At 34.1% G+C, this 15025-nt stretch overlaps 1 protein-coding gene across 8 annotated transcripts in view; it reads left to right on the top strand.

Annotated features, from left to right (window-relative positions):
* Nucleotides 1-15025, top strand: part of RFX3 (regulatory factor X3) — a 435833-nt gene that overhangs the window by 349019 nt on the left and 71789 nt on the right. For 7 of the 8 annotated variants that reach the window (XM_041737022.1, XM_041737032.1, XM_041737008.1 and 4 more), the window contains 2 exons: nucleotides 3204-3278; nucleotides 12157-12338. In XM_041737022.1, coding sequence (XP_041592956.1) covers nucleotides 3204-3278; nucleotides 12157-12338 — 257 coding nt within the window. The remainder of the gene's footprint in view (nucleotides 1-3203; nucleotides 3279-12156; nucleotides 12339-15025) is intronic. The other variant, XM_041737041.1, reaches the window with a different exon arrangement.

Here is a 15025-nt window from a genome sequence, read left to right as displayed (position 1 = left end):
GTATTCATTTTAATTCTGTAACGACTAACTGGTGACTCAATCCCCATTTTTTTTTTCATGTAGCGGGTGGCATCCCATACCTCTTCACCCAAATTAAGTTTTACTGACAACAGAACTCACAGGGGTCCGTGCTCTCTGATGAGGTCTGATTTCTCTGAATAGTCTCCATTGGCAATGACTCTCTTAGCAAGTTGCTCTACGCAGGCCTGATTTTTCATGTTCTGCCCCATAGTACCTTGTCAGATGACACCCTGCAGAGACGTCTTTGCATCTTCTTGATGCCTTGTGATCAGAAAATCTGATGTGTGAATGTAAGAGGTTCTCCTTGCTTGCTCTTTGAATCTTTGGACTTGGCCAGGCATTCTTTTGGGGTTGCCTCTGAGCCTCGAAGACTGTGCATGATTCCCAGGGCTGGAGAAGGTCTCCTTTCTCTTTTTTGCTTTTCTGCCCCCAAGGCCTGCCACTCCTCTGAGATTGCAGCAGGGTATCTAAACATAGTGCAAAACCCTCTTCTCCCATTGTTGAAAATCTGTCTGCAGTAGGATTGAGGCAAAGTTTCCTATCTTCTGTGGAGAACCACCCTCAAGGTCAATCCCCATTCTCATGGGAGTCCTGTTTTAAGCCAGTGAATCTGGAGGGTTTTAAAGTGTCCCCAGTATATTGATGGGGATCTTCTTTTATTTTCCAGAAAAGACTGATTTTTCTGGGAAGTCACATCCCCAGATTGTCTGGAATGGACAGCAGTTTCTTACCTGCTCTTTTACAGAGGGAATTTCTTGGTCTCACCGCAGTAATCCCACTTAATGCTCCAAAAGCCTGTCTTTCCAGGCCGGACATCTCATCTAGGATGGAGCATCCCACCATTTGATCTCAGATGAGTTGCCATAGCTTCTTATCTGATTATGAGGCAATAGTCTAGGGTCACCTGAACCAGCCTAAACTCCCAAGCACCACGTATCCTAGCAGTAGATAATTGCAGAGAGGATGTGTACACTCCTGGTGACTCAGCTTCAGAATGATTATTCAGTAAGAGATACAACGGGGCACTGAACCTTAGTTCAGAGAATTGACTTTTCAAAAAATAACCTCCTGTATAATCATAGTCTAAAGCTTCACTGGTTTTAAGAAATGGAAAATGTTTGTCTCCCAGGCCCACCTTTTAATGATAAAAACAGCAACTGCAAATCCTTTTAGTCATAAAGAAGTTAAAATTGCCGATTGATAAACACAGACATGGATTTCGCCATCAGTACTGCAGTGACATCTCTGATCATTTTCACCTTTCATCTCAATGTAGAAAATCCCATGACTCAAGTCATTTTATTTTTATTTAATAGACTGAAATCCAACCTCGAATTTTCCACACTCAAACTTGCAAGAAAATGTAGGCATTTTAGCAAATTAGACTTTTGAGTGAATTCTTCATAGAAGTGATCTAAAGTCACGTGAGAGTGAGGCTTTTCAGCTGTTTTTTGATATATGTGTTCTCTTTCAAAACAGGAACACTTATTGATGCCTTTTTAAAAGATGCAATACCGAGGTCCTTTATAGTTTTGCAGTTTAACGTTTTAGTGAAATGCTTGCTTACTTACTGCATTTACATTGCTCTTTCTGTAAAGTGTCTTTTTTCACTAGTACAATATCACCTTCCATTGTTTCTCAAGTGTGATGGTAAACTACATGAACATTCCATCCCTCAGGGAGAGTGTTTTAGAAGCCAGGTTACTTAATTTTGTGATCTAAAAAATTAACAGTGAAACAAATTATATTATATCATCTTATGAATTACTATAATCTCTATTTTAAAAATAAAAATAAAAATAAAAACATTTTTCTATAGTTTCTAACCCAAGATTTTTGTCAGCATTATATCTTATTAACTCTAGGGAGGAAGAACCAGTAACTTGTAGAAATAACATAAAATAGAATTAAAGCTATTAAATTCCCAAGTTGCTTAGAAGAAAATTGGATTTAGTGCTGATATAATTGAGACTGAACATCCTGTGGATAAAGTTCCACCAGAAAGCAATTGGAAGATTGATGGGGGAAAAAAGACTTTGCCATGGACATTTCTGTCCATCATTTTTGTGTTGGGGGGGGCGGGGTATGTGAGAATTTCAAGACATCATTAATTTCCATTACCACTGTGAAGTATAAGTTAACTACATTCGAAAGCACTAAATATTTTTTAGAGCTGCTTATACTGAATTGTTGATTTGATCAGGTGGTAGAAATAAAAGTAATGAAATCAATTTTCTCTCTTACATAATGTGATTTTTAAATTTAACTTTAGTTAAAATTATTAATAAAACCCAGTAATCAAATACAGTGTGTTCAGAACCTGATTTTACAGTACATGCTCTATCGCTAGGAGCCAAGAGAATAGATATCTTTCAGTATGAGGTTATCGAGAGTGCATCCCATTTATTGGCACCTGCTCCTTAATTAAGGTGCTGTGATTGCTCATGGTATGCTGAGATTAAATGGTATAAAACTGTTTTTGTAGTTGTCCTTTTCTTTGTTGACTCTAAATTATTTTCTATGTTCTTGTTCTATTTCTGCTGTCATTTCTAATAGCTTTGCCTCACCACCACTTCCTAAAATGTAACGTAGGGGTGGGCTGTGATTACATCTTAGTGTTTGTTCATACTAATCACCCTCCACTTCCAAATTTTAATACAGGGTTAAGAGAGGAATGGATAGATTTAGTAGCTTTTGAACATTAATGAAGGGGTTTCTGTACATTTGCATTAAAATACTAATGCATGTTAAACACAAAATCTGCAGTGTGACTTTTCTTTCATGACAAAATAGAGCAAATATTAAATACTCCTTAGGTGGGAGACAGTTTAGAAAGTGGTTACTACCCCACATCTTGAACTCTGAAAGTCAAGAAAATTTTCTCATAACTAAAAGAATCCACCGGGGTTCCTGCTCTTTAGCCTCCATTCTGATTATCATTACAGAATGTTCAAAGGAAGGTGTACTTTTTGTGATGGGGCTTACTATTTAGCATAACTATTTTTGTCTTATTCTCTGGGGGCGGGGTGGGGAAATGGGGGAAATACACATTTAGTTGAGAGCTGTTCATTAGCCACCATTGAAGAAGAAATTGAACTTTAGAGAATCTATCAAAAATTCTCTGGTGAGCCTTTTATTACTATCTTGTCTTGAGCCCTTTTTTTAATGACATCTATTATCAGATTGAAATGGCGATTGAGACGCTGCAAAAGTCTGACGGTCTGTCCACTCACAGAAGCTCTCTCCTCAACAGCCATGTAAGTTGCCTCTTCTTCATGTAAACTAATCTCTTGCTTGTTCTGCATGTGTTGCTTGCTTCTAAATGCTTGTTTTATTTATTTACTTATTTATTTTGCTTCTTAACCTTCCTTTCTCAGCCCCTTATGATCTCTGTATCCCTTAATGGCTATTTTGTACAGGGGATTATCTTAAAAAAATCGAGCCCCCAATATACTGCTTTACTAGGTTTTTGTGCTGTTTTGGTACAGATGTAACATTTCCAAGTTAATACCAAGCTGCCATTTACTTGTGACAGTTAATTAATGGGGATTTTAAATATTTAAAGTTTTCTAGTTTAGTATTAATAGACTGTGAAGCAAATGCTCGTGATCTGCATCTCTGTGTCTGAAGCAGGGAAATGGTCGTGTCTACTTGTATGACCAGTAGTCAGTAGAAAAGATGATTAATACCAAACCCAATGGTAAACTGTCTGAAAATTATTTATTTACCAGTAAGAGTGTACAAAGTGGGCAGGAAACAGTGACCTAGATGAGTGCAGGTCTTGAGACCTACAGTAAAATGAAACTGGGCCAGGAGAAGAAGTGAGACTCTAGATAAGCCATAAATTGCTAATAACTGAGATTAAACAGGATCATTGTTACTATTCTTGACACTTTTAACTGTTATCAGATGCAGCCGTCACTCTAACACTGGTAAGTCTGAAAAGGCAATGACAGTTTTGTAAAACTGAACATTTTCAGGTTTGGGGGAACTGATGGAAATTCTGATTAAAAGTTATTTTGTTACTATGATTTCTGAATATATGGGAAAAAGGAAATAGACCTATGACTCATATCTGTTTTAGACACATCTGCTAAATTAATATCCATGACAATACAGTTAAGATTTAGAGTTTTCCCTCCAACTGTCCAACTGACAATGTATTCTTAAGTTGTTATAAGTTATGATTTTTAAAATTCTTCCCTGTATTTTGTGAGTGCAAAGTCTAAAATTGGATCACCCACCTGAAATGAAATATTCTTATTTTTTCAATAAGCCTAAAACTTTTAGTTCATAGATAATGTTTTCACTGTGCATTTTAAATAATTGACTTTTCAAAAGTTTAAATTATATATTCCAGCATAACACTAAATACTTCCATGTGTTTTACACATTTTGTTTTTGGATGGTTATCGTGTGTTCTTTCTTTTTCAAGGGGAAATATCATGGCAGTTAAAAGCAGGTGGGCCAATTTGGGGAGTGCTTGCAATTTTGGTGAAAACAGTAGGTTGTAAATTTCAAAATAATATATATTTTGGCCTTTCTTTCTGAAACAGTGTAAGGAATATGATTTTCCCCCAGTCTGAAAATTTGTATGCAATATGTCACTCTTTTATATGTTTCATAAGTATATCCCTGCTGTGTTAGCACGAATCTGTAGTTGTATAATAAAGGCTGATTTAATGTACACTGTTAGGGTGTATGTTTTTTTGTGAGGTGGGTAGTGACTAACCATTGTTTGTATTTTGAAAATGGCAAGTAAAAATATTGTTCACTTTTTTTAGCCAAAACTGTATAGGGACATAGGAAAAAAAAAAAAAACAACACACCCTGAAGCTTACAGTTACCTTTTTTAACTGTCAAACTTCAAAGAAATTGTATTTTGTTATTCAATTCATATCTCATTTTCACTTGAATCATACAGGTTAGTAAAATATGTGATATGTTTAATTTTAACTTGAATTACCTATATTTATTAGTATTTCATGAACAATAATGTAGTTATAATAAGAACATGAGTTTTTTTATTAATTTTTGTTGATTTGTTGGAAACTTTTCAGATATGTTGGGGTTTCTCTGAAATTATTATTCTCTTGTAAAACTCACAAAGTAGAGATAACCTGGGTGGTTCAGTCAGTTGGGCATGCGCTTTCAGCTCAGGTCATGATCCCTGGATTGAGCCCCGTACTGGGCTCCCTGCTCAGCATGGAGTCTGTTTCTCCCTTTGTCCCTCTCCCTGCTCATGCTCGCTTTCTCTCTCTCTCTCTCTCTCATTCTCTCTCAAATAAATAAATAAAATCTATTTTAAAAACCTTATGAACTAATATTTAATGTGGATTAAGCTGCACAAACAACAAATAAATATTTATCATTCTCTGGCTTCATATTTTTTATTACAGAGCACTGCAACTCTTCCATAGTGTTTTCTAACTGCCAGAGACATTTCAGTATATATAGGAGGTGTAAATGTTGCAAATGCACTGATAATCTTTTTCTAGATGTCCTGATTTGTTTTTATCATGCCTCTGAGGTAGCTCAATTCCTTTAAAACACATTTAGAGTCAAGTCTTTAGAAATACAAATGATTCTACAGGTGGTATATATAAACAGTAAAGAAAGGATCGTGTCTCTGCTGACCAGTCAGGTTTCTCCCCGAACACATAACAAGAATCCTGTTGTTTTTCTGTCCTCAGAAAGTTAGTGATGCTCCTCATTTTTGTTAGATTAATCCAAAACAACTGGAGTAAGGGGCTGCACGTGTTCTTTTGATAACCACCTGCTGAAGGGCATTTTAAATTCTGTTAACTTAATTGGTGATGTTCACTTGTAAAGAAAAATTATAGTGGAAAAGCTTTTTAAAAAATAGTTTAATATTTTAACTGTCAATAAACTGAAAGTTACCTTTATCCTTCACTATATGGGACATAGTATAGACTTATTTGAGATTTGTGGGATTCTTAAAGTGGACATGGATCCAATTTTATGATGATACTTCCCCTGACTTTCCAGTTCCAAGAGAGGATCAATTTCATTAAGCAAAAAAGTGGGAGAAGTGATCAATAATCTGTGTCCCATATTTAGTAGTTTCAAAACTAAATCATTTTAATCATGATTTTTGAGCAGAAAGTCTACTATCATTCTGTTTTGGAATATGGGACAGAATGGGTTTCCTATTTTCCCTTTAGACATTTGATTATTCACAATAATTCAGAAAATTCTTACGAGGGTCAAACCAAATAAATAATCTCCTGTCAATAGACTCCAACACAATTGCTTTGTTTTTCCACCTTTCTTTCTACACAGTAGAAGATGGAATAAGATGGAGTGGGGTGTTGAATTTTGTGTCCCTTTTTCAGCGTATTCCTAAGAGTACTTAGTACTGCTCCTCCATTTTAATCATCATCTTGCTATTATCTTCCAAGTTGAAATGCATTTATACTTTTCAATGTCATACCTTAGATAGCACCCCACTCATAAACTGAGTAGGGTACACTGAGTGCCATGTTTGTTTTTTTTTCTATTATCATCAGTATTCACATAATGACAATTATTTCAGCAGTAAAACCATGTAGGCAGACAGTAAATACATATTGACAAGTTAAAGTCCCAATAGAGTAAGGCCTTTATACGTTTTACCCACTGATGCATCCCTGGTGCATAGAGCAGCACCTGGTACATGGTCTCAGTTTCCTAAATATTTGCTAAATGGATGAACGTAAAAAACAAGTAATAGAAGGGAATGGACCTTATCTTACCTCCAGTATTCTAAATACTTTTGCCAATCATGTGTACATTTATTTGGGGACTCATGCATGCATTATTTTGTTATTAAATATGCTTCCATCAGTTTATTTGTGAATATTGTTGGCATAGAGCAGCCTTCTGCCTACATACCATTTGAGTGAAAGAGTATATATGATCACTCTATCATTTCCCCATGGGCAACCTTTAGTTTAAGAGTAGGCAACTTTATTTCTCTCCATATATAATATACTGTGTATTATTTATAATATATTATATATTATAATCTACTCCTTCAAAAAAAAATTATAGCCAAGAGTGGTATCACTCATCTCCTTGTATTTTAGAATGGTACTTTTGATTTAGCTTTACAGAATTTACTCTATTAACATAATAATTTTTATTTAAATATTTTTATTTCTAAATATTTTGTATATAAAGATGCAGTGGGACTAAATGATATATATTGTCTGCCTACAACAAACTAGACTATCATTGCAGACTTAAGTTTATTTTATACTCCTTCTCAATCATAATTAATATAAATTGGCACTTAATGATTATTTTGCATCCACTGTGAGATATTTTAGATTGCAAATTTGAACACAAATATTCTTAAACTAATTGTTCCCAGTTTCCACATAATGTTCTTGAGCTTGTGCATTTTTAAAAAAATTCCATCTGAAGTATATAAGAAGCATTAGGCATTGATTTTTTATACTTTTTATAATCCAGCAAATAGTTTTTATGATTTTCCTGGGTTTAGCTACTGAAATATATTCAGCTCAAAGCAAACTCTTGCTTTATATTCACTTTCCCTTGACTTTGCTATATTGTAAATATAAGTTATGACAGAAATAAGACCTGTCAAATGCATATCATCAGTGAACTGAGCTTAAAATGAATCCTAATGGATAATAATCCATCTGAGAAAAAATGCCAAATGTTACATTTAGATGTTAATTGGGGAATGCAGTATGTATTTTTTTTTTTTTAATTTGTCAATCAGTATTTCCCTTTGGGAAAAATAGGAACCGTTCATCTTCCCCAATCTACCCTGATTAATATAGATTAAATGCAAAGGTTGAAAGACGCAATTATCTTGGTTTCCACCCTTACGTGAATTTGTGTTCATTAGTAGAATAATCAAGTTTTAAAGATAAAGGTTAAAAGTTCCTATGGTATTTTATAGGCTTTTATTTTAAAACCATACATGTAAACAAATATTTTATGACATTTTATAACGGTAAAAGAAATAGGAACAGTTTATTCCTAAATTACTAAATATTAAGGGCATTGAATTTTAGTGTCCAAAGGGATTTTATTAAAGACGGAAACCCAGGGAAACGATATCTTATAACAGGCCTTAACTTCCTTTGAACAGTGCAAGAAACGTATGCCTTTAGGTTATAGTTAACAGCCAAGCTTCTCTTACAGCCAAATTAATCCTCTCTTATACTGTGTTTCAGACTCAAATATCTGATTTACAATTTCATCACTGTGTCAAAACTTGAAGGTTAAATAACTGTCATGTAGAATGCACAGTTATAATTCCCTGCTGAATCTCAGAATCTTATCCAGTAACCCCTAAACCAATTTCTGCTTATTTATTGAGTTTCCAGGAGCAGGGCTACCTTTAGGTGGTATAGTTGTCCGCAGGCTTCCTGGCTGGAGCCTCCATCCTTCAGGGCATTTTACCTCCACTCCATCTCCTGCTCTTCCAAAGTGATCTCCAGCCTTCTGGCAAGGAATAAAAGTGCTTCCTCCTGCAAATAAGGGGCAGGAAACAAAATGTTGTTTGCTACTATCAGAGTTTTAGTCATCAGAACGCCCACTCTCAAACCAATCACTGATTGTGTGTGTGTAATACATTACATACATACATATATATGTAAATATATATCTACAAATGTATGTGTATATAGATACCACATACACACATATTACAAATAAACTTGGATTTTTTAAGAACTGCCTTAGAAAGAAAGAACCTATAAGAATGTAAAACTATAGAGTAAGAACAATAAGTGTGTAAAGCAGTCAGTCCAGTTAATTTGACTCACTAAGTATTTCAGAGGAGCACGTAGCCAATCCAGCAAAAACTTCATTTGCTCTGAATTATTCACGAGGGGCTTGACTAATATTATTCAGGCTTCCAGGTATTTTAAGCCAACTTTTGCTGTCATTCTATCACAATTTTGTGAAAAGTTTTCTTTGATTAAGAATTGTCTGGTTAAAAAAAAAAAAAAAAAGAATTGTCTGGTTAACTCTTTTATATATGTAAACACACCTTTGGACTCAAAATATTTTATGTTGAACTTCAATATTTGCACTAGTATTCTCTTTTATAAAAGGCATCTTAAGATCATACTCTTCAAATATTTTATTATTAGATTTGCTTTTCAGATTTTTTTTATCTACAAAACAATTTTCTTCATGAGAAAAGAGTAAACTGTCATTTTGAGATATCTCTCTTTTAAGTAATTAAATATTGCAAGAAAACTAGTAAACATTTAAGGCAGTTTACAGATTTTCTATTTATAACTCATTAATTAAACAAATTATTTACTTTATAGCTTGTTAAAAGTATTTTGTGTCAGATCTGTGTTTACTATTTGCATACTTTTGGCTATAAAGTTCAAGTTCTAAAATTATTTTCCTTTTCTGAAAAAATATCCTTTAAATTAACATTTCCTATATAGATATATGTTCTGTTCATTAGCAAAGAAAGAAATATTTGATTTTTTGTTGTTACAAAATCATACTACTTTGGCATTGACAGTATGCCTTAAATGAGGAAGCATGGATAATATATACATTTTTAACTTACACATGTTGTGTGTTCCATGCTTGTGGATGTGGACACTTTTTGTTGGTTTAGTTGCAAAATACTTGTTTTCCAAAAAAATATTTAGAGTTTTCATAAATTTGCTTTTCTGAGGATGATTTTTTTGGTGTTTCTTTTATATTCTTTCATCTCAAGAAACTGAATTTCTCAGAGAATATTCCTTTCTATGTTTCTGTATTCCATGTTCTATATTTCTATATTCTTTATATAGTTAGAATACCAATGGAAGGCCCTATCTAGTATATGCATACAAAACAAGAGCTAGCACTTTTGGGCTATATTTTGAGTCCAAAGGTTCACTAGAGCTTCCCCAACACCATTCAAGTGAGGAAACAATGCTTTCAGATGCCAGTCGTCTTACTGAGGCACATGGATGAAGTGTATGGGGCAGGTTTGTATGGCTGTGTTTTGTGTGTCATTGACTTCAATTGCGTTCATAACCTACAAAATCTTAAAACTTATAAAGAAATGCTAGAGACATCCTGACCCACTATTATAGGCAGAGTACTAATCTGAGCCTTAATCACTGGATTTCCCAATCATTTTACTCCCTCTCTTTTATACTAAATGAATATGTATAAGTGAACTTACTCTCTGTGTTATTTAGAATAGTCAGAAATCACGTGCCTCTGGAAAACTTTACTGATGGTCAGGTTACAGATGATTGGTCTCTGAAGAATTCTTTTTGACCTTTAATTCTTCTGTCATTATGTAAATGAACATTTATTTTGTGTGACCTTTTACAAAGGGAGGGTTGTGTATGTTATAGAGGTAATAGTTTTGTTTAAATGCACATATTCATATGCATAAGTGTTCATAGAAAACTTTAGGTCTTCCTGACCAGAACATGAACTTTATTTTTAAAAGTACTCTGCTCTGGGGGCACCTGAGTGGCTCAGTCGGTTAAGCGTCCAGTTCTTGATCTCAGCTCAGATCTAGGTCTCAGAGTCGCAAGTTCAAGCCCTGTGTTGAGCTCCACACCCAATGTGGAGCCTACTTAAAAAAAGAAAGAAAAAGTACTCTGCCCTATCTTGTGGACTTAGTGGCCATCCATATGAGTTTAATGACATAAGTTCAATTAAATGTAAGCATCATGTAGGAATATTTGAAATTAAAATGGTTCCAGACAATTAAGTTGTCATACTTAAAGGCAATAATTCTGAAAATATTTTTAATGAATCTTCTTACTAAGAGTCTGAAAGTTCAGGTTCTGAGTTTGTTCACAAAGCTGAAAATATGTAAGCAAATGGAGAAGTGCTTTAATATATTTGAGAGTCCATATTGTCCTTTTCAGAGAATGATTGTAAATCCCTAGTGGACAGGGGTGAGATTACATTCATTTCTACATCACTAAGTGCCGAGCACATTGCCTGGCTCACAGTTGATACGCCAGGAATTCTGGGGCTACCGTAACTTCTGTTTAATTTAAATTGCATGTAAAAATATCACTTCTTTATCACACCTCTTATATATGGCATGGAAATTTTGTTGAGACAAGTAATGTGAAGTATTTGCTGCTTTATGGAAATAACAACCGGTATGCAAGTAATCAGGAAACGTGTGTTGGGAACCAGATTAGGCTCTGAGACAATCTGACCTTAAGAAAGTCATTTAAATCTATTTCAGTTCTCCTTTTATAAATAAATGAATGAATGAGTTAATAATTTAATTTTCCTGCTATTGAAATTCAGTAGTATGTAACTATGTTATATTTTCTAAAAATCTTTTGAACTTTCTATAAAGATTATTTTTAAAAAATACAGGACAACATAAAACCTTTAAGATGTGAGCTACAGACTGAGAAAATGTTGCTTTACCAACTACCATTGTGATGTATCTTCCAAAATTATGAAGAAAAAAACAGCATGGAAGTAGAAAAACTCCAATGAGTGAAAGAAATAATTCCTCTTCATTACATATTTTTTTTAATTAGTGTCTAATGAATTTCTTTCCTTCTGAAGAAGAAATGACTGAATTTTTTCCTTTCTGCTTGAGAATTTGAGCCAGTAGAAATACCATTGTTGCATTGTCCTGTTTGAATGAATTGGATAAGTAAATTAAAATTCTATGTAAACGAATAGAAACTTAATACGAAAACTCATACAAGGCAGTCTGCTGTTCATGTGTTATAACAAAGCAACACTAAAGACATATCCTGTGCCCTGTTGCCAGGCTTGGAGACATGTCTTGTTCTGTAGCAATTCTCTAATTTTTTTTACGACTGGTTAATGGGATTATTTGAATACCCCAAAGATGTGTTTGTCTACAAAATTGCAATCAATACAGGGAAAATTAGTACTTTCTACATGCACTTGAATGTTTGAAGGAACGGAGTGGTCCGAGGTCATAAACTACGTTCAGCAATTTTACATTTCTGAGAGTTTTCAAGGTCAGATTATACCAGCCTTTGAATTACAGCAGTTTACCTTATTATGAGGCCTGATGAAGATCTTCAAACTATTTCTGTATATTGTTTTTGTAGTGGCTTGTGACATTTTGGTCAATTATATGGTTTCTCTGTGTTTACCCTGTCTTATTTATACTAGCTCCAGTGGCTGTTGGACAATTATGAGACAGCAGAAGGAGTGAGCCTTCCCAGAAGCACGCTGTACAACCACTACCTACGACACTGTCAGGAACACAAACTGGATCCAGTCAATGCTGCTTCTTTTGGAAAACTAATAAGGTCAATTTTTATGGGATTACGAACCAGGAGATTGGGAACTAGGTTAGTACAAAAAAAAAAATGAGATCATCAATTAATCCCTCTTTTTCAAACTAAAGTAGTTTGGTATATCGTTTGAGCAAAAGTGCCTGGTTACAGATAACATCCAAAGGAAAAAGTAAGGAAATAGCTCAGTTTATACAGTCTCTCATGAAGAGGTCATTATTCACTATGGATATTGCCAAAGCAGAGTGATGCGTTGTCTTAAACATAACCGAGCACAGCTTTGAGAAGAGCTGATTCTCAAATCATAACAGACATCAGCAAGTCAAACCGGTTAGTGTAAGATTTACACATGGTGCCTTACAGATGAAGATATATCACGGTTTTCTCTTTTTAAAAATCATCAGACTAGAGATGAATAAGTAATATAGTCAGTTGAAAACTATCTCTTGACTCTTGCAAAATTATATTGCAATGTCTTTATAAATAACTCTTCTGTTTGAATAGAGTAAGAAATTAAAGCTGAGTTTTTCTTTTCATTTCTGGAGATCAGTTAAAAATCATTTGGTGAACTTGAAAAACTGGGGAGTTTGAAGCCCTCAGTTAATACATGGCCTGTCTAACCCCTTCTTAGCCTTTTTTAAACTCTTGACTATGAAACCGTATGTGTATAGAAATAAAAATATAGTGTACTTTCATTGCACGGACACCAACAATGTGAAGAAGATTCTTAGTTTCTCGTTTCTTTCCTTTGGAAAGAGACATGAATGTTTTTACTAATCAAAATATGATGAACATAATACTTGGAACTGTAGAGCTTCATTTTTGCCTTTCTATAATTTTTACAGATTATCATAACATAAATACTTTAAGAAGCTGGGCAGAAGGATATGGATGTTTTTTATTTCCTAATCTTACAGAACTCCATATTAAAAAGTATAAAAATAAAGATGCTACACTGTATAACATTTAGAGGATCTACCCCTCATTGATTTTTAAGTCACAGCTCCTAGTATTCTAGTAAAGAGTGTTTAATATATTTAATAAAATAAAGAGATCCTTGGTAATTGTCTTCATTATAAATTTATGCTAAAAAAAGGGAACATGTCAGCTTTATGGCATTGATGAGGTCTATGTGTATTCAAAGTATGAATTACTCCTTTCTGTTGCATTTCAAATGATTGTACAGCTTTCAGAATGCTGGAGGTTCAATACCCTCATAAATATTTTTTCTTCTACCTATACTTGAAAAAATAGTATATTTTAAACTGGAGAATATGATTGTCTGTTCCAGCTAGAGGAACTAAAGCTTCCAATCCCTTGAAAAAAGCTCTTTGCTTCTCTCATATTTTTTTCCCAGAACCACAAAAATCATTATTTAGGCATCTCCCCTACTATCCCCTAGCCGAAGGCTCAGTAATTATGCATACCATCCCAATATTTTGAGACTCTGGCTTTATTCACCATTCTAATAGTATTGTTCTCCTTTCACTGCTAAGAGGGATTTCAGTGGGTCCTATTTTGAGGCTCCATTCAAACCTTGAAACACATCTTTAAAATAGAAAGGGACAAAATTGGGGTTGTTTGGGTTTGTGAATGAGTGGAATCCATACTCTCTAAGTACATATTACAATATTGCTGCCTTGACTTTCCAATGTTCTGTTGTTCCCCCTCACTGTGTAACAGTTGTGTCTCCTGTTCCTTATAAAACTGTCAATTAGAGATAGAAAGGAAAACCTAGAAGAATATGGAGAAAAGAAATCATATGGGGAAAGCTTAAGCAAATGTTATGTTACGAAGACAGCAGAACTCTAACTTTGAAACACTGACAATGATGAGGGCAAAGCACCAGAGAGTCTACCATGGAAAGTGGTGTAGCATTCATTTACTACTCCTGACCCAGACAACAGAAAGAAAATCAGTATTGAGAATCATGAGGCAAACTAACTCAGATACCTTTTTTTTTTTTTAATGAACTATGTGCATAACTGTTACTTGTTCATCAATAAAATAATCTGGTGAATTAATTCAAATCCAGACTAGACCTTTTCTCAACTTTATGGAGCAAAGTGATAAAAATCATCATGTTCCTAAACAAAGGCAAATCAAGAGATACCTTTTGTTAGAACCCATCTGCAAAACAAGTTTTTAAGCAGAGAAGACCGTGGAACATTCAAGTCTCCCCCAGCCTTCTCCCCACCAACCCAATGAAAATGCTGAATTGTAGGCAACGGAGAAGAAACTAGACACTTTATCTATTTCGGTCTACAAAGAGAGACGCCATTTTACCCTGTAGCTGTCATTGGCTATAGCCCCTATGGAATGTCTACTGCTTCCCACCCCTACTTTACTTCCTACCTTTCTCCTGTTTGTAAAAGAGAAGACTACTAGTTTGTGTTTTTTGTTTTTGTTTTTTGTTCTTTTCTGCAGTGGATTTTAGAGATAAGATCTAATCTCTACAAAAGTAGAAGGCCTTAAATTTTCATTTTATTTTGCCAAAACTAGATAGATATTAAATGCTCTACTTAAAAAAATAGCAATATTATTTATATAATAAGATTTTAATGTCTTTGAATATATAGGCTTCATCTGATATATGTTCTTTAATTTTGGAAGTAAAATTCTGTTCTATTTTTACATAAAATATTTAATCCACACTCTTCTTGCATTTCTTTCTGTAAATGAAAGAAAAAAATGGAAAAAGCAGCTGATGTCTTGCTATATATAGACCTGTGAAAAACTATTTT

Source organism: Vulpes lagopus, chromosome 2 (genome assembly GCF_018345385.1).
Source record: "Vulpes lagopus strain Blue_001 chromosome 2, ASM1834538v1, whole genome shotgun sequence".
Classification (NCBI taxonomy): Eukaryota; Metazoa; Chordata; class Mammalia; order Carnivora; family Canidae; genus Vulpes; species Vulpes lagopus.
The sequence above is the reverse complement of the archived record's forward strand: the minus strand, read 5'-3'. Positions and strand labels throughout refer to the sequence as shown.